Here is an 18,764-nt window from a genome sequence, read left to right on the forward strand (position 1 = left end):
CTTTTTAAAGACTTTTATATTCTGTGTGTGAATACTTTATTTTCAGACTGATTATGTCAAGAGAAGTGTACACAAGGCCTTATATAAAGATGAGAATAAAACCACTGTGCACCAACATTTCAGTTTATGAAGAAAATGTAATTCAACAGATAATATTAAAAAAAAAAGGAGAAGTCTGATTCACAGAATTTGTAAGAGGCTTGAAGGATGCTCTTTAGGAAGGATCAGACAAGACATTTCTAATACCATTCCAACACTAAAGCAAATTACAAGGGGTAGCAGCTACCCAGGCTTGAAACAGTGCAAGTGTTTGCACAGACCCCAGCACACACAAGTAGAGACTGCTGAATTTCTGACTTGCCAGCAAATGTTTCACAACTACCAAGTGCAACACGCCTGCAACTTTCCATGGCCTCTCACCACAGCACTGGAGCTGAGTGATCCTTGGTGGTGTGTGGGAACCCTGGGATAACCCTCCACGTCTCACTTTTTGAGATCTAATCTGCAAAGCTGTCTCCAATTAAATGCTTTGGATTTGGACTCAAGAAGATTTCTTTACTCAACCTTACAGCACATTTTTTTTAACTGAATCCTCAGGAATGGATCTTATTTACAGCATATTTTGTCTCGTTGTTCTTTCAGAATTAGAAAACAAACTATTGTCCTTAAAATAATTTCTTAACTGAATCCTCAGGAATGTATCTTATTTACAGCATGGTATTTCTTCCCTTTGTTCCTCCAGAATTAGAAAACAAACCAGACACAGTTTTTTCAGCAGCCCCCAGCCCAGCTTTCCAGCTCAGGTTGCAAAGACTGAGTCTGGCTTCTCTGCACACTCAAGTCTCATCCTCAGCACCAGCCAGGAATAGCAACCATCAAATGATGATCCTGTTTTTTCCCCCTGAGTGCCAAGAGAGCCCAGAGCATGTCTGTGTCCTGGCAACTCTGGTATGTGCTGCCTGCAGTGTCCGTTTCCCTCTGTCCCTGCCAAGGGCACGACTCCACTGAGCAGTGTGATATTGAAGCCAGCACAGCACTGAAAATAACCCTGGCACTCACCTGAGCTGCCAGTGCCTTCTGATGCACTCCTGGCTGGTTTGGGGTGGCTCTGTTTGCTGCCTGTCCGCACAGTGACCGAGGCAGGGACGGTGCTGCCGCTGTCCCCGCGGATGCTCGACAGGTCCTGCATGCTGAAGCTCCGTAGCCTCTCCGACAGGGCTCCCTGTCCCTGGGGAAACAGGCACGTCAAGAACACAAAGTCAGATCCAACATTTTGAGACTTTTCCACTCTTGCTTATTGAAATTGGTCCAATAAACCAGAGATGACAAAAATGTGTTGCTAAAAGCATCATTCCCTCTCTTGGCTCTTCTTTTTGGAATGTTCTGTGGCAATTATCTCTGATTCTTCATTGCAGTGATGGGAGCACAGAGCAGCCTTGGCCATGTGTTCAATTTGCAGGGGAGAGATGAGTGAATCTGACTCCATGTTCTTAGAAGGCTGATTATTCTATTCTATTCTATTCTATTCTATTCTATTCTATTCTATTCTATTCTATTCTATTCTATTCTATTCTATTCTACTCTACTCTACTCTACTCTACTCTACTCTACTCTACTCTATCATATTTTATTATAGAGTGCTATACTAAGACTATACTAAAGAATAGAGAAAGGATACAGACACAGAAGTATTAACAAGAATGATAATGAAAAACTTGTGACACAGCCTAACCCTGACTGGCCATTAAGTTAAAACAATTGACATGAAACCAATCAATGACCAGTTGGCAAACAATCTCCAAACACATTCCAAAGCAGCAAAACAGGAGAAGCAATCAGATAATTATCGTTTTGATTTTTCTCCGAGGCTTCTCAGCTTCCCAGGAGAAGAAATCCTGGCAAAGGGATTTTTCAGAAAATGTGACAGTGACAGCCATGTGTAAAGGAGCAGGGTGTTGCTTTGTATTTCCAGTAGGTACTTTCCTTCACTAGGAATGAGTCAAACAGATTCTTGGCTTCAGAATCATAATTCAAAGGCCTGCATCAAAATAACTCCCTTTTAAAGTTAACCATCTATGATGATATTTATCCAGCCACTCTCAGCAACACACAACATTTCCAGAACACTGACAATTTGAAAATTTAAAGTAATTTAAAAATATTGTTAAATCACAAGAAAAATAACAATGCTTTTTTCTTGCAGCTTAATGAAGTAATGCAATATTTCCTTTCTTTTTACATTAATTCTCAATCTGACAACAAAGATATTCCCTGATGAAAGGAATGTAACTGTAAAGGATGGGTTGGTTAAGTGACACTTTCCATTAAAACTGCATTACATCAAAAGGTTGACTGTAAGTATTCTGTAACTCTCATACTACACCACAGCCATAAAGAAGGAACACCAGAAAATTCAATCCATACAGAATCATAGAATTTTTGAGCTACATTAAATGACATTCAGAGTATAAATTGTATAACTGATAAAAATTACATTTATGCTTTAATAATTTATTGAGGGGGGAGGATCTGAAAGATACTTCATGGCACATAGTCTTGAAAAAATACTGAAGTAAACACAGAGAGCCTGATTCCAAAATTCTTTCTGCAACTGTAAATTAGGAAAAATTCAACTGATTGATTGACTGAGATGAAATCAGAAAGAAGGCAAATAAGAGACAGTAAATACCGTCCTGTTTAACAAAAAGATAAGGCAGCCTGATCAACTGCCCCACCACTTTAACCTAGACTTGTGTTTGTCCAGGCAGCACAGCCTGACCAGGACAGAGCCCAGCCCTGCTCCCTCTGGGCTGCAGATTTGGCATCCTGACCTGGGTGCAGGCAAGGCCAAGCTCACCCTGGAGCTGCTCTGGCACAGAGAGAAGCTCAGGATTCATCCTGACCATCCACAGCCAAAGCAAGACTGAGCAATTCCTGCTAAAGCTCTTGGGCAACACTGCCTGTCCCCTAAGCACTGACCCACTGGGAAGGCAAGGCAATCATTTACCTGCTGATTTAGCAACACCACTTCAGAAATTCTGCGTGCACAGCAGAGGAAAATCAGTGCCTCTACCTCATACAAATTCCTCAGCACCTCACTGTTAGGGTGTGTAGGTAGAGAGGGCATCAGGTGCTGATACCTGCAGTCACTGTGACAGTCTGCACTTTTTACACTCAAGAAAAGTGACAGACCAGTAATGTCCAACCTTCCAGCCTGAAGCTTTTTGCATAAGAAAAATGAGTTCAAACTTCCTTCTCAACTGCACATTTAGCTTTCCTGCAGACTGTTAGAGAGAAGCAGCAGACTTTGCTCTTTCCCACCAGCCTATTCTACTTTTGAAAGTATTTTAAATTAAATTGATGGGGCTTCTTTGCTTAAATACCAAGACATATCATGTTGCTGATTTTACAGGCATGGCAGTGGAGTCCTTAGAATTTATATTTTGCTAAACTCTCACCTCTGCCCTCGCATTCTCCAGCCTGGCACAAGAGTTGGTGCCTGAATTTTGGCTACTCCTGCCAGTGGCTGAGCCACTCCTGGGGTATGTTCTCACTCCAAGAGGCATCTCCAGTTAATCCTCTTTTTTTTTAAGCTACATTTACTCTGCAAATGTTTCTGGGCTGGTGACTGGAGTTGCCTTGCATGGCTGCTCAGCTGGCTGAGATCTCAGCTGCCCAGAGCTCAGTGCAGCTCTGGATGGATTTTGGAACCTGCACTGAATCCCTGCACAGACACCAAATTCTCAGTGACTGATTCAGAGCCAGCACAAGATATCCTACCCTGCAGCCTGATTACAACAGGCAGATCCCCAGTGAGAGCAAGCTGACCATTAAATAACATTTTGCTGGTGCAGAATGACTGGGCCAGCAAAGCCAGAGGGTTAGCAACTATGAGCTGCAATTTGAGTGCTGTGTTCCTCCCTCTCACTCAGCTCAGGTGTCAGCAGGGCTCAGGCTGTTCAGTCCCCCAGCTAACCCAAATCCCATCCCATTCCAGCCAGCAATTCATGGGTGTGGACATGAGGCAGGTTAGAGATGAGGTTCATGTGTCAGACCAAGCTGAGAGGGGGGATGGCACCAATACATTGAAAATGGAGAAGATGTGTTAATATTCTTGCAGTGCAGTGATAGAGCAGCATGGAATGATCAAAGGGCCCAGGAGAGCTTTGGAACAGGGACCTGAGATGTGCCTGTCACCTATGGGTCTGTTACATCAGTGTGGAATACAGAGCCTTGAGCACAGACTGAAGCAGCTGAACTAAACAACTTCCACTTCCTCCAGGAAAAAAAGAACTAAAATTGCCTTTTCTTAATTTTTTATTTAATTTAACCTGAGTTTCTAACAGCAAAAATAAAGATGGTTTATAAAACAGGTAATAGCAAAATATTACTGTTACTGTTCCTACCATTCTATGAAGCAATTTTTCCAAATATCAGAAATGGCAAGAAGAGCAAAGGCCTGGGCTGAGTGAAGGCACTGAACACCTGTGAAAACCTGCAGAGTTCCATTTCCTTTCTTTGGCCTTTCTAGGGCTAGATCTTATTTACTTCCTCCTAGAATACAGTGTAACACTCACAGTTCTTTCCCAATTACCACAATTTTACTTGACCCCAAAATACAAATGTGACAAAAATTACCACAGAATGGGGGTGGTTTCAGAGTAAAATGGAAAATATTGTTTACCAACTTTTATTTCCCTGCCACATAAGCAGTGAAATCACAAACATTTGAAAAGCCAGCATGGGGAGGGTTTGCAGAGCTATGTTTTAGAAATAAAGACTTTATCCAGATGTAATGTTTATTGTTCCACAAAAATATTTCTCTTTTATTAACAAAAGAAAATAACAAGTTAATAGCTCCATTTCTCGACAGAATAAATTTAGCACAGCACATGTTTTGGGCTGTGTTTTGTTAAAACAATCGTGTGGAAGATGAAGAGCAGCTGTTTGGGGGATTTTTGTTTACTGTTGTGGCCATGATCATGCAGATGCTCTTCCAACTGCTACAGACATGGGAGATATCCCAGGAATTTCAGCAAGGAGAGAGGATCCAGCTCCTGAAGCTCTGCCTGTGCAGCACATCCCCAAAGATCTGGGCTAGTTCTACCCTAGAGAGTGTGACAGCAGAAACACCATGACAGGAGCTGCAGTAACACCATTTCTGGCAGCAGCGAAACAGCTCAGTGTTATTACAAAGCTTCCTGAAAATCATGACTGGGAGGGACCAAGGATGACACCTCCTCCCTCTCCTCCTCACTGAGCACCAACAATTGCCAGGATGATGCTGCCAGGGTGGGACCTGTGCTTTTGGGACTTTAGAGGACACAAGCACGAAATGGAGCTGGAAAAATGAGCCCTAACTTCCCTGGGCACAAACTCACTGCCTGGACTGAACTCATCCAGCTTCTCTTCAGCCATGGACCACCCCTGTGGGCATGGCAATTCTGATTTTACAGTGAGGTTTTGGGGGCCAGAGGTGGGAACAGAGGTGTCTCTCTGCTCCCTGATCACTACAATGCATCTGTCTCCAAATTCATCTGATCCTGCCCATAGGTGAAGGTACAGCACACACTGAAAGTGGAGCTCTTCAGCTCTTCATCTACCACCCCCACAAGTTCTCTGAGCCAGGGCTCAGTGCTACTAAATAGGATAAAAGACAAATACTAAAAGGACACGGTAATTTCCCTGCCCAGTCACTGCTATCACCTGATATCAGCCTTATTTAGATTCAGGACTGCACCAACAGTTTGAGGGCATTGGCCACCAAGACAAGCTCATTTGTGATTCTAAGTGAAATTAAAGCTCCCATCCACATGGCAAAGTAATTAATCTAAAACTAATTTAAGCATTAAATTAAATTTAGTCAAAACAACAGTAGTATAGACATTGTTATCTCACCCACATCTAGCACATCCTCCTCTTTTTGCTTTAAAGATTATGACAAAACAGTATTAAAACACTGAACATCCAGAGCCAGCAACCTGCACGCTGCCTTCCTCTTCATGTTGCAGACATCACCATCATCGTCTCCAAAAACAAACATCAACCTCTCTGGGCCCAGAGCACAAACACTGATGCAACCAGTATTTGCCTGGAAGGGTCAGAAATACTTTCCAAAAGCTGACATCTGCATTGTGACAAGCACTGTAAAAGGCACTCCAACAGAAAGAGCTGGCACTGTCTTAATTTTTTTTGCCATTTTATAATCAGTCTCTGCCTTCCCATTTGAAGTTTTTAGAGGAAAATGCATTTAGGAGTCTGGGAAAAATTGGGTTTACATTCAGTGGAATTATTAATTATAAATACTTCATGTATGTAGGTAGCTAAAGTACATAAAAATAAGCAGATAATTTAAAAATCTGTAATTTATATAACAGTCCCATTGAATATGATCTAAATATAAACAAATAACAGTGTCTAGATTTTATCATTATTCCTTCAGTCTGAAAATATGACAGAATTCTGTAAACATTATTTAGGCTTCAAAACCCCTCTAATACCTACAAATTCCATTTTGCAGCTGTGGAAACTATGACACAGCATGACAAATCAGGAACCCAAAACTGCCAAGTCACAACAGAGAAGCTTTTAATGCACTCAGTGTTAATGCAGGATGGCACCTCCTGGCCTTTTGTCTCTTAGGATCAGCAGTTAATGGAGAGCAGGGGAGCACTGAGTCACACTCAGCACACTGCCAGCACAACCCTCAATCTGTGAATGTTCTCCTCTCCTTTTGCTGGGACTGTGGTTAGCATTCTCCCCCACAGATGTCGGCATGCAGGCTGTAGCCTTCCATCCTGTCCACACCAGGTGTAGGGCACATTCCCCAGCTGGGGCTGTGGTGTCAGCAGGACTGACCCAGCCAGACCTGCCAGAGATCTCCAAAAGATCCATCCTGAATTAGGTGAAGTGTCTAACAACGGTGAAAAATCTGTGAGGCCAAAGCTGAAGGAAAAACTCGCATGCCGAGACAGCAAGGAGACAGAGAAAGAAAAACAGAAAAGACCACGAGGTCAATTTGCCCCGACCTAGAAATTCCTTTGATAAAGAAGAACTGGTGCTAAGTGTCATGCGGGATGAATGTGTATGAACCTATTGTGAAACTGCATATGCATTTGGAAGGGGGATAAAAGGAGGTCTGAAATTTTCAGGGGTACGCATGCCCTTTGAGGAGAATTTTCTCCGTGTGCGTCCGGCGCCGTAAATAAACATACTGAGCTTTACAACTTTTATAAAGTTGTGAGGTTTCTTCTTTTCTCCGCAAAACAACTGCAACCCCAACCATGCCCACAGAGACCCAGCACAGGGAGAGAGGCTCCCTCCATCCATTAGTGACAGCACAGCAGCACACACACACAACCAGCCCAGTTAAATGAGTGTTCCATGGAAAAGCTCCCTCCTGGAGCTGGAACCTCGTCCACTGCCAGCAGAGCACTTGCAAGGCAATTTGCTGATGAGATCAAGGCCAGGCTTTTAAAGCTCAGCACGCAGCATCTCCCCACTGCAAGCAGAGCAGACAGCACTTGGCCTCAGAGCAATCTCAGGTGAAACCAGTCCAAACTAGTCTAACTACTAGTCTAACAACTAGTCTAACAGGGAGCAGACATTAGTTAGGGGTTAGTAAAAGCACTCAGCAGATTACCTGCCCTTTTTTCTGGTCCCAATACAAGTGTAAATGGAGTAGCTGAGAGACCTAACAAAGGGAAAAAAGAGAGCCATTGTGGCAACACACATCAAGGCTTTGAGAGAAAGATCTATTTGAAGCACAAGTAATCGAGGTGAGACATGAGCAAGACACTGGGCACCATGTGCAGGGACTCACATACACATAAAGAGCAGGGACACCCACCTGTGGACAGGACCTGAACACAGATCCTCCCTTCCTCAGCTTCCCCAGAGAGATGGAGAAACCACTCCATAACCCCAGCTGACAAGGTGTCACCTAACATGTGTTTTTAAGAAGTAAAGCAAATTATAAACACAATAGGCTGCTAGTCCACTCCTAAAACAAATTATAAACACAATGGGCTGCTACTCCACTCCCTGCACTTGACTGATGCTTCCCACTGGAGAAATCCCCAGTGCCAGGCCTAATGACTAATTTAGGCACAGGATTATGAGAGGGACACGTGGCAGTCATTTTAGTGAGTGACAGCTCTCCTGAGCAGCAGGGGGACAGTGGGGAATTGCTCACTGAGCAGGGGTTTCACACAGAAGCTGCCTCATGTCTGGCTGCAGGCAGGCCCTGAGCAGAGCCAGCAGTTTTATGGGCTGATGAGCAAAGGAGAAAATTGCATCTGCCACCATTTGAACACAAACATCCTACAAGCAATATCCTTATTTATGGCCAGGGCCTGCGTGCCATGCCTAGTCTGGAAGAGCTACCTGTTTGGAAATGTCAGACAGTAATAGAGACTCAAAGGGAAACCAGCTGACGTTAATGTTGATGGTGGAAATGTAATTTCATCCACCCTTTTTGTTTGTGCAGTTCATTTCCTCTCCAAGGAACTCTTTGTTATTGTTTCTCCCACACTAGTCTCTTTGTATAAATTTATCTTTTGGTTCTGCTGTCCTGTGCATTCAGTGAGTGTTGTTTGCTTGTTGGAGACACCAACCAAGCAGCCATGAAAGGGAAACTGGAAAGATTTACCTGGATTGTAACTCAAACAGCATTGGAATCCTATAGGTTTGTGAAAAACAGATTCTTAAGGACTTCTGAATAAAAGATGCATCACACATGACAGGAATACTTCACAAAGTACTGTAATCAGTGGCTACCATATATTTTAAGAAAGCCATTTGTTGTTTCTCTTTATTGGTGTAAAATAGCTCCAAGATCTTTGATTTTGGATCCCAAATGGAGATCCTTTAAAAGAAACCACTTTCAAAAGAAACAAGCTCAGCCTCTCTGAGATAACAGCAAAGTGTCCCAAGGCTTCTCAGAGTGTGAACTCTGAATCTCTGTGCCCTCTGCAGCTCCAGGCCATGGCACTGATGAGGGCACACAGATGATGTGGCCATCACAGATGGGTCAGAACTGTGCTCCCAAGTGTTTGCTCAGCAAAGGAGCACTCTCCCTCTGAGCACTGGCATCTAATCATTACAAAGAGGCTTTATCAAGCATCTTCAGGGAAAGGATGCTCCCCACCCCTGCCTCCCTCTCCCAGTTCAGGTAGAAGTGCACCTCTCCACTCTTCTGTCACAAAAGGCAGCGTGTCTCTCCCACACAAGGATTTTCCTCCCAGTTTCCACAGTAAATAGGTCTAAAATCACACGGTAAATTAGGGATCTAAATATTGATTTTCAGGCAATTGCACTGGCTACACCAGCTGGATACTAGAAATTACTTAAATGATGCTGCTTGTCTAAAGAGGATAAAGCCGAAATCATCACCAGCATTTCCCTCCCAGTGTCCTGGTTTAAAAAACAGCAAATGCACTGAAACACTTCCTTATTAATTCATTGAGCCTAAGGGTTTTGAGGTAATGAAGCTATAACCCTCCAGGGGAAGGTGAGCCCAAGGGTGGAAACAGAAATGAACAGAATGGAAATGCCTGCCCAGCCAGGAGGTTTGGGAGCTGCTGAGGCTGCACTGCAGGGCATGATTTGAGCAGGTGGATGCACATCCTGAGCCCCCCTGTGTGTGTGCATGGCTGCTCCTGTGAGTGACACACACAGTGACTGCTGTGTCCACATTCCCCACCCATCACAGGCTCCTGGGCTGCTTCTCACACTTCTTAGGCACAAATGGGCTTTTCACTGACACCAGTCATGTGTGCCTGCTCTCTGCACCTCATTTAGCTGCTCCTGCCAAGGCCCTGCACCACGCTGTGCCCACTCCCCTGTGCAAAAGCGGGCACGCAATGGGCACAGCATGGGCTGCTCTGCCACCTCACCCACACCAGGGCAGGGAAAGGCAGGGGCAGGCACACTGTCAGAAACCTCTGCAGTACACTGATCTGCTGGCATGGCATGTTTTCTCCACATCTCCTTTGAAAAGCAGGGTTGAGGCTGCAGCTTGGGGATGGTTAAGTGGTTGGGAGCAGGTGGGGAAAGATGTGGGTCTGCTTGGCAGGGTTGGTTTGTTCAAGGTGGGGAATAAGGATACATCCAAACAGGTCTGAGAAACTCAGGAGCTTGAAAGAGAGAGTGAGAGAGCTGGGGGAGAGTGTAAAACTGGTGATGTGTGGGCTGTAGAAAGACAGGAGGCAATGGCTGGGCAGGGATAGAGGAGTTGGGGCTGGGGACAGGGCAAGGCAGCAGGTGGTGGCAGGCTCAGGGTGACAGGTGAAGGATAAGGGCTGGGGGTACATACAAGTGTGCTGGGGAGGCTGCTGCTGCTCCCCAGCCCCTGGAGCCTCCCCTTGCTGCAGCCATGTGTGTCCCAGCTGCTCCCACTGAATCCTCACAGGGGGCAGGGAAAAGTTCACTCGTGCCCAGGGCCCACTGATGGATGCACTGCCTGCCAAGGCCTTGCTGTAACAGCCCTGCTGCTGCTGCTCCCTGTGCTGTGACACAAATGCAAGCTTGTTTTGTCTCCACCAAGGTGAGCTGGAAAGGTGGTGGTGGTCAGGGCTCCTCAGGAATGGAAATGGCTGAGTTAGCTGGAATTAACTGAAAACACACAAAGAGCAGCAGGATTTGCTGCCTGGTCATTTAATCCTGCCACTTAGGACTGATCCACTTGAAGTCCCCACGTGTGACAGAATCACCAAGTGATGAGGACAGGATTAGAGCCCCAAATGAGATTATGCTCCTTGGTAGGGGCAGGGAAAAGATCTGTGTTGAGCACCTAGCAGGGGCAATAAACCAGATATCCAACATTCTGCTTGCCTAGTGAGCATCAAAAATAGACTCTCCAGAGAGAGAGAAAACACCCCAGTGAGCCAGCTGGGCAGAGCCAGGGTGCCTGGGACACTGACAGCTCCTCAGCCTGTAAAATGAGCTGGCACAGGCCCGTGCCAGCATTAGCACAACTGTGGCTTCAACACAGAACAGAGCAGGGGCAGCAGCAGGAGGAGGGGAAAGGAAGGACAAGCCTGCAGTTGGCTAACTGAAACCAAGGGGATTTAAGATAAAAAAGGGAAAGGGACAGAGGATCAGAGCGAAGGAAGGTGTGGCTGTGCACAGCTTGCAGCTTCTTAGCCTGCAGTAAATATACAAGCAGCAGCCTGTCACACACCAACGGAAATCAGAGAGGCAGATGCATTGTGCTGCACGAAAAAAAAAAAGATGAAGGATAAACAGGATGGATTAAAAAATATGATGGACAAAAAGAATAGATAAAAAAACATGATGGATGAAAAGAATTAAAAGAAGGGCCTTGCCCAAAGATCTTATCGTGAAAGACAAAAGACCATGATGGATCACAGGTCAGACAGAAAGGAGAGGACAGGGCTGGGCACAGCATGAGACATGTTCTCTCTCAGGTACAGGAGCCTTTAGATTTCAGCTAATTTACTGAAAACAGATCTGTACAGAGTCCCTTTGCAGCCCAGCAGCTCACTGTGTACTGCCACCATGCGAAGTTGATTTGCAAAGCCTGAAGGTCCATTTCTGCATACAAAAACATCTTTTCCTCACCCACTAATCCAAGTGAAGCAGTAAATAATCCTCACATTCACTTGCTGGTAAAAGCCATGTTTTCCATGGAAGCTGCAGGAGTTCAGTGCTACTGAATAAATCATCATCTCTATAGGTTCCAATTGTAACACAATCCTTTAAAGGCTGAAACCAAATGAACTCACTTTCCCTTCTACACTCAACACATCACAGACTAGCTGGATACCCTTAAATCTTGGCATTGGGAAAACATGAAAAGCCTTAGAAATAGTATTCTCTTTCCTCCTTCCCTGGAAACTTCCCCCTAAGGACAGCACTGCAGGCTGGTGTGGCATCTGTCTGCTCAAAGTGTTTTCCAGATAATTACTCATTTACACTTCTCTCAGGCAGGATAATCTGGCCCAGTTATACCTTCTCAAGTGAGCAAGGAAGGGCATTGACACAGAGCTGACAGTGGCTGAACACCAGGGCAAGAGAAACAGCTCCTGCTGTATCTCACACCAGGCTGTATCTCACAGCAGGCTGTATCTCACACCAGGCTGTATCTCACACCAGGCTGTATCCCACACCAGGCTGTATCTCACACCAGGCTGTATCTCACACCAGGCTGTATCCCACACCAGGCTGTATCACACAGCAGGCTGTATCTCACACCAGGCTGTATCTCACACCAGGCTGTATCCCACACCAGGCTGTACCCACACCAGGCTGTATCACACAGCAGGCTGTATCCCACACCAGGCTGTATCTCTCACCTGGCTGTATCTCACACCAGGCTGTATCACACAGCAGGCTGTATCCCACACCAGGCTGTATCTCACACCAGGCTGTATCCCACACCAGGCTGTACCCACACCAGGCTGTATCCCACACCAGGCTGTACCTCACAGCAGGCTGGAATTCTCACCAGGCTGTATCCCACACCAGGCTGTATCCCACACCTGGCTGTATCTCACACCTGGCTGTATCCCACACCAGGCTGTATCCCACAGCAGGCTGTATCCCTCACCAGGCTGTATCTCACACCAGGCTGTATCTCACACCTGGCTGTATCCCACACCAGGCTGTATCTCACACCAGGCTGTATCCCACACCAGGCTGTATCTCACACCTGGCTGTATCCCACAGCAGGCTGTATCCCACACCAGGCTGTATCTCACACCAGGCTGTATTTCACACCAGGCTGTATCCCACAGCAGGCTGTATCCCACACCAGGCTGTATCTAACACCAGGCTGTATCCCACAGCAGGCTGTATCTCACAGGAGGCTGTATCCCACACCAGGCTGTATCCCACACCAGGCTGTATCTCACACCAGGCTGTATCCCACACCAGGCTGTATCTCACAGCAGGCTGTACTCACATCAGGCTGTATCCCACACCTGGCTGTAATTGTCACCAGGCTGTATCCCACACCAGGCTGTATCTAACACCAGGCTGTATCCCACAGCAGGCTGTATCTCACAGGAGGCTGTATCCCACACCAGGCTGTATCTCTCACCAGGCTGTATCTCTCACCAGGCTGTATCTCACAGCAGGCTGTATCTCACAGCAGGCTGTATCTCTCACCAGGCTGTATCCCACACCAGGCTGTATCTCACAGCAGGCTGTATCTCACACCAGGCTGGAATTCTCACCAGGCTGCTCTCCCTGCCAGCACAGCAGCACATTCCCTCTCAGAAGGACAAGGGACAGGAGCTGCTTTAACCATCCCTGGATATTACACTGGGAACAGACTGGGGTGTACTCCCCTGGACAGCACAGCTAATCTCGCTGCTTCCCAAGACCAGGAAGGGATGATCTTGCTTTCCTTTCCTCTGGCCATGCTCTCACAGTGCAATTCAATCCCTTTCCTTACGTGGCTCAGCCACTCGAGATAAGTTTATGGGCTCAACAGAACAAACCCTTTTATTTTTCTTTCAGGATTAACTTTCTGATAGATAAGAGATAACCTGAGGAGGTCCAAAATGCTGGGGCACCCTGGGAGCTGGAGCACTCCCCCATTTTGCAGAAGGAGAGCTGTGAGATTGGCTCACACTCTCTGTTGGAGCTGCACCCTCAGGCACACAGAAACAAGCAACTTGCTGGAGGCCACAAGCCAAAGTAGTGAAGGAAACCAGGGATTCTATTTTTTCCTTATACATTCAGAATAATTTAAATGTCAAAGCTGAAGGAAATACTTGAATAGTCCTTGCTTTGTTGTAAAAATCAAACAATCTATTAAATAACCTCTCAATCTTATTAACAAATCCTTTTCCCCTCCCCAAAGTAGTGTGCAAGAAAGACTCTTCTGGCCCATTCACAGGTTGCAATATCTTAACAGTTTTCTCTAGAGCTGTGCAATACAATAATGACAGGAGTCAGAGTTGTTTTCTTCCACCACTGAAAGGGGAGCATTAACTATGAAAAACAGCAGCTTCCTTGTACTGTGGAGACTCTCCCCTCTCTTCCCCATTGCCACTGGAGAAACATTTTAAGGCAGAGAGAGTCTTAAGAAAAGCAGCAGGAAAGTGGAACAGTGGGAAGTCAAACTGTGGTGCTGGCTGCTCATTGCAGGGAACAGCTGATGCAGACACTGTTGCAGCCCTGATGGGGAACAGGTTGGCACTGTGGGTTTGGGTTTCTGTTGAGCTTCTCATATTCAGGAGCTACCTAGGCAGGAGCCAGAATTCCTTTGGGATTCACACACAGTTTCTCAGTGTGTCCTAAAAACAGCTCTAGCACAGCCAGCCTGCAGCACCTTGCAGGAAGGGGCTCAGAGCAAAGGCAGTGCTGCAGAGCTGGCATTCCTAGAGCCTATTTATGACTCTTCAGGCTTACATGGCAGCAGCAAAAGTGTTAAGTGTCCTGCAGGCATCACAAAAATTTTATTTCATTCGGCATATGATACACAGCACTATCCTAGCTCCATGTTTACCACAGGTTTCAGTCCAAATTTGGTTTATCTCCCAGTCCCTGGGTTACAAGAGTCTCCCCACTGAAGAACAGCTCAGGAGAAGACAGGCCTGACAATATAGTCTGCACAATGCTAGGCAGGCAAAAAGGAGACAATTTTTGGGTCTAGCATATCCTTGTGACCCCATGAGCATGGTAAACCCTTTGGGCTCTCCCTTCTGTAATACCTTGCTTTCAACAGGCTTTATAAGCTTTATGGTATTTGGCCTCCCAAGGATGCATTCTGCATTTTTGCAGGAAGTAAGGCCAAGACCTAAGTGATGTGCCTTAGGTCATAGGAAAAGCATTTGGCAGAGGAAAATAACTTCCTTCAAGTCCCATTCTCATGTTGTTCCTACCACCAGTACCCTCCTGGTCCATATGTTTCCAACTATCCTTTTGGAACAGGCCTGGTAGCCAAGTCTCACACTGTGCACATTGATTCACCCCAAAACACACTGTGCACATTGATTCACCCCCAAAACATGCTGTGCACATTGATTCACCCCAAAACACACTGTGCACATTGATTCATCCCAAAACACACTGTGCACATCGACTCACCCCCAAAACACACTGTGCACAACAACTCACCCCAAAAACACACTGTGCACATTGATTCACCCCCAAAACACACTGTGCACAATGATTCACCCCAAAAACACACTGTGCACATGGATTCACCCCCAAAAACACACTGTGCACAATGATTCACCCCAAAAACACTCTGTGCACATGGATTCACCCCCAAAACACACTGTGCACATTGATTCACCCCCAAAACACACTGTGCACATTGATTCACCCCCAAAACACACTGTGCACATCAACTGACCCCCAAAACACACTGTGCACATCGATTCACCCCCAAAACACACTGTGCACATCAACTCAACTCCCAAACACACTGTGCACATCGACTCTAAGCCATGATAGCCCATGGCCAGAGGGCAGGAGCCCAAAATGCAGTTATCAAGTCCTTGCAGCTTTCATGCAAGAAAAGGAACAACAGATAACAGCTGTTTTCTGGGTTTGGCTCTGAGGCAGGAAGAGAATATAGATACACCTCTTCAGATGAGACCCCCTCATCCTATAACTACTCATCCTCCAAAAGCAGCTAATGGCACATCCCATTCACTCTTCCACAACATCCCAGCAGAGAACTACACACCAGTCATGTTATGTGAATGCCTTGCATAAGAACATGTACCCTTCATGAACTTCACCTTCTTTCCTGCCGCTACACAAAATTATAGCTCACTACACAAAATGATGAGAGAACCCCTACCCCCACCATCTCTCCCCCTCCACACTGGGGCTGCTGCTGGCAGTGGAGGCAGAGGAGGTGGCAGTGGCTCCTGAGATGTTGATGTGAGCCCTGAGCTGCAGCTTTACCTTGGAAGCTGCCATGACAGCTGCCGTGGCCGCGACGTTCAGCCCCCGCTTGCCAAAGTGCACCAGGGCGTCGTAGCTCCGGTCCTTCGCCTGGATGAGGCAGTCATCGATCTCCTGCCACAGCACAACACAAAACAAACAATTAAAAAAGCACAAGAAGGACAAGCTCAGGCTTATGCTCCCAGCCTCAGACTCAGGTCATGCTTTACAGATGTAGATGTCCCCCATCTCCTCCATTGTGGCTGGAAAGAAATTCACAGCCAACATTTGCAAAGAGGAAAGGTTTGCTGGGGGGCAATAACTCCCATTGTAGGATTGGGGATCTCCTTATTCTACAAATGGAAGATTGGGACCCAAAGCTGGGGTCCTGGAAGCAAGAGAAATCTGCCTGAGCAACATGAACTGATAGCTGTGATGGTGTTCACAGTTGGATGAGGGAAGAGATGAGGATCTGACTCCATGTTTCAGAAGGCTGATTTATTATTTTATTATATATATTACATTTAAACTATACTAAAAGAATAGAAGAAAGGATTTCATCAGAAGGCTAGCTAAGAATAGAATAGGAAGGAATGATAACAAAGGTTTGTGGCTTGGACTCTCTGTCTGAGCCAGCTGACTGTGATTGGCCATTAATTACAAACATCTAACATGGGCTAATCAAAGATCCGCCTGCTGCATTCCACAGCAGCAGATAATCAATGTTTACATTTTGTTCCTGAGGCCTCTCAGCTTCTCAGGAGGCAAAATCCTAAGGAAAAGATTTTTCATAAAAGATGTCTGCGACACATAGCCATTTGCAAATGGTGCACTCCAAAGACAAATGGGATTGCCTCATGGCTAAAAATACTCTCATGATGACACTGGGCAGCTGAAGCTGCACTGCCCTGTGGCCAGGACAGGTGGCCTCAGAAATATCTGGGATATCTCTGCACATCACAGCAGTGGCCAGCTTCAGATGCCCATGGGATTGGTAGGCCCAGAGCTTCGGGACTTTGACACTGCTCAATTTACAGTGAAACACTTGGGGAGGTTCCTGCCCTTATTGTCCCTCCCTCAGGACGCTGGGGTCTGGATGACAATGGTAGCAAGGACTCCTAGCTCTCAGCTGGAGGATGTGCTGGGTTAGTGGGGCCTGGAGGCTGTGAGGAGCTGCTGGCTGCTCTCTCTATTCCCCATAGGTAAGAGGTGACAGCTGAAAATGCATGAGCCCCACTTGGGAGAAGCACAAAGGGAAGCAGAAACAAGGGATTGATTCCCACTCTCTTTGGTCAGGACTGAGATCCAACTGCTCCTTCCCTGCCTGCGGCTAAAGGGAGAGCTTCCATCTGCAAGTTGCCAGTGCAGGAAAGAGTTCCCCACTCAGCAGTTTTCATGTTGGTATGTGACAATAGCTGTTCTTGGTCCGTTTATTCTCATGAGCCAAACGGATCTGCCTGACACTGTCCCATTCACAGCCACAGGAATCCACCAGGCAGGCAAATGATCCAAGTTGTAATGTCCCCCTCCCAAAATTAGCATCTTTAATTTGAGCAAGACATTTTTTAACCTAGGACCCCAACAGGCTACATGCCTTTTTCCACCACACTACACAGCCAGGCATGTGCTTGCTAAGCCCATTTTAGACTGCCTGGGCTTTTTGTCTCACTGCTGTACAATGTTTTGGGCAGAACAAAGTTGAGGAGTCCTGGCTGCCAGACCAAGTTTCTCTGTTTGTTATACCCAGCCACAACAGAGCACTCCAGCTATAATCAGCCAGTACATGCAAAGCAGCTCAGGGAGTATTTTTATCCCCCCTCCCTCCCACCTTCTCAACTGCACCAAAATGAGTTAATAAATGTGAGTGCACTGAACAGATGCCAGTATTTAAAAGCACAACGACCACAAAGAACAAAAACACCAACCAAAAAGAGGGGATCAAATGATAGAGGAAAAGAATCAGCAACTCCCAGCCCTTCAATGGAAATGAATGATACAGGGAGTGGAATAAACACACCACAGTTCTGTTCCACCCAGAGAGGACCCAGGCACCTCTGATTACCTTTTCTTTTGAAGACAGAGTTGGATGAACAAATTTCCTGTACAGGAGGCTGGAGCCTTTTGTGTATGGAGACAGCAGCCAAGCTACAAAAGCTATTTTGAGTTCATAGTAGAATGGAAACCTAGAGGAAAAAGAGGGTTACTGTCTGCTCCCAATTTAACCACTGCCCTTAATTAGAGATGCTCAGCACAGGTAGGGATTTGCCAGCCTAGCTCAAGGCAGCTTTTGCTTACCAAAAAAATCTAAGGATTAAAGTGCATTGACTCAGTTTTGAGCACATCTCAATGACACATGTGGGTGAATCTTTACTTGGTTATCAGAACCATTATTTAATGGTCTGGAAGAGACTCTGACATGTGATAAGAGGAGCTTTCTATATGCAAAGATCACAGGAGCTGCCTTCACAGTATCCCCAGTCACTGTGAGAAAGCAAAGATCAAACCAGCAAACCAATATTTCATTGATATGTATTTATGTACTTTCCATCTCCTCTCAGCTTTTAAGCTAACACTTACATGACTAAAATTGAAATACAAGAACCTTTGTGGTCCAAGCAACATAAAGTTGCAGATCCACACTGACTTTCAGGTAAAGCTGCAAAATATGGAGGACATCAACAACAGGCCATGCTTTAGCGAGGGATATCCTGAAATTAAATTATCCAGACTCTTTTCTGGAGGACAGAGCCCAGAGCTCAAGACTGGCCACCCAGCAGCATCTCCACGTGGGCAGGCATGTTGCTGCCAGCAGTGTGAGGAACAATTGTTGTTCTTTGCAAGCAAGAGCAGGGCAGAGAGCTGTGGTGCTGACCCAGAGAGGCTCCTGCTGTGCC

At 46.0% G+C, this 18,764-nt stretch overlaps 1 protein-coding gene across 4 annotated transcripts in view; it reads right to left on the bottom strand.

Moving 5' to 3' along the window:
• REEP1 (receptor accessory protein 1) overlaps positions 1 to 18,764 on the bottom strand; it is a 67,355-nt gene that overhangs the window by 17,589 nt on the left and 31,002 nt on the right. For 3 of the 4 annotated variants that reach the window (XR_012580332.1, XM_074540514.1, XM_074540516.1), the window contains exons 4-7: positions 17,933 to 18,053; positions 15,892 to 16,005; positions 7,643 to 7,693; positions 1,060 to 1,228 (exon numbers count right to left, since the gene is read on the bottom strand). Coding sequence is in view for 3 of the 4 variants with exons in the window: in XM_074540514.1 (XP_074396615.1) it covers positions 1,060 to 1,228; positions 7,643 to 7,693; positions 15,892 to 16,005; positions 17,933 to 18,053 (455 nt within the window). In the remaining variant the exon portion in view is untranslated. The remainder of the gene's footprint in view (positions 1 to 1,059; positions 1,229 to 7,642; positions 7,694 to 15,891; positions 16,006 to 17,932; positions 18,054 to 18,764) is intronic. The other variant, XM_074540515.1, reaches the window with a different exon arrangement.

The sequence above is a fragment of the Zonotrichia albicollis genome, chromosome 5, assembly GCF_047830755.1.
Source record: "Zonotrichia albicollis isolate bZonAlb1 chromosome 5, bZonAlb1.hap1, whole genome shotgun sequence".
NCBI classification, from domain to species: Eukaryota; Metazoa; Chordata; class Aves; order Passeriformes; family Passerellidae; genus Zonotrichia; species Zonotrichia albicollis.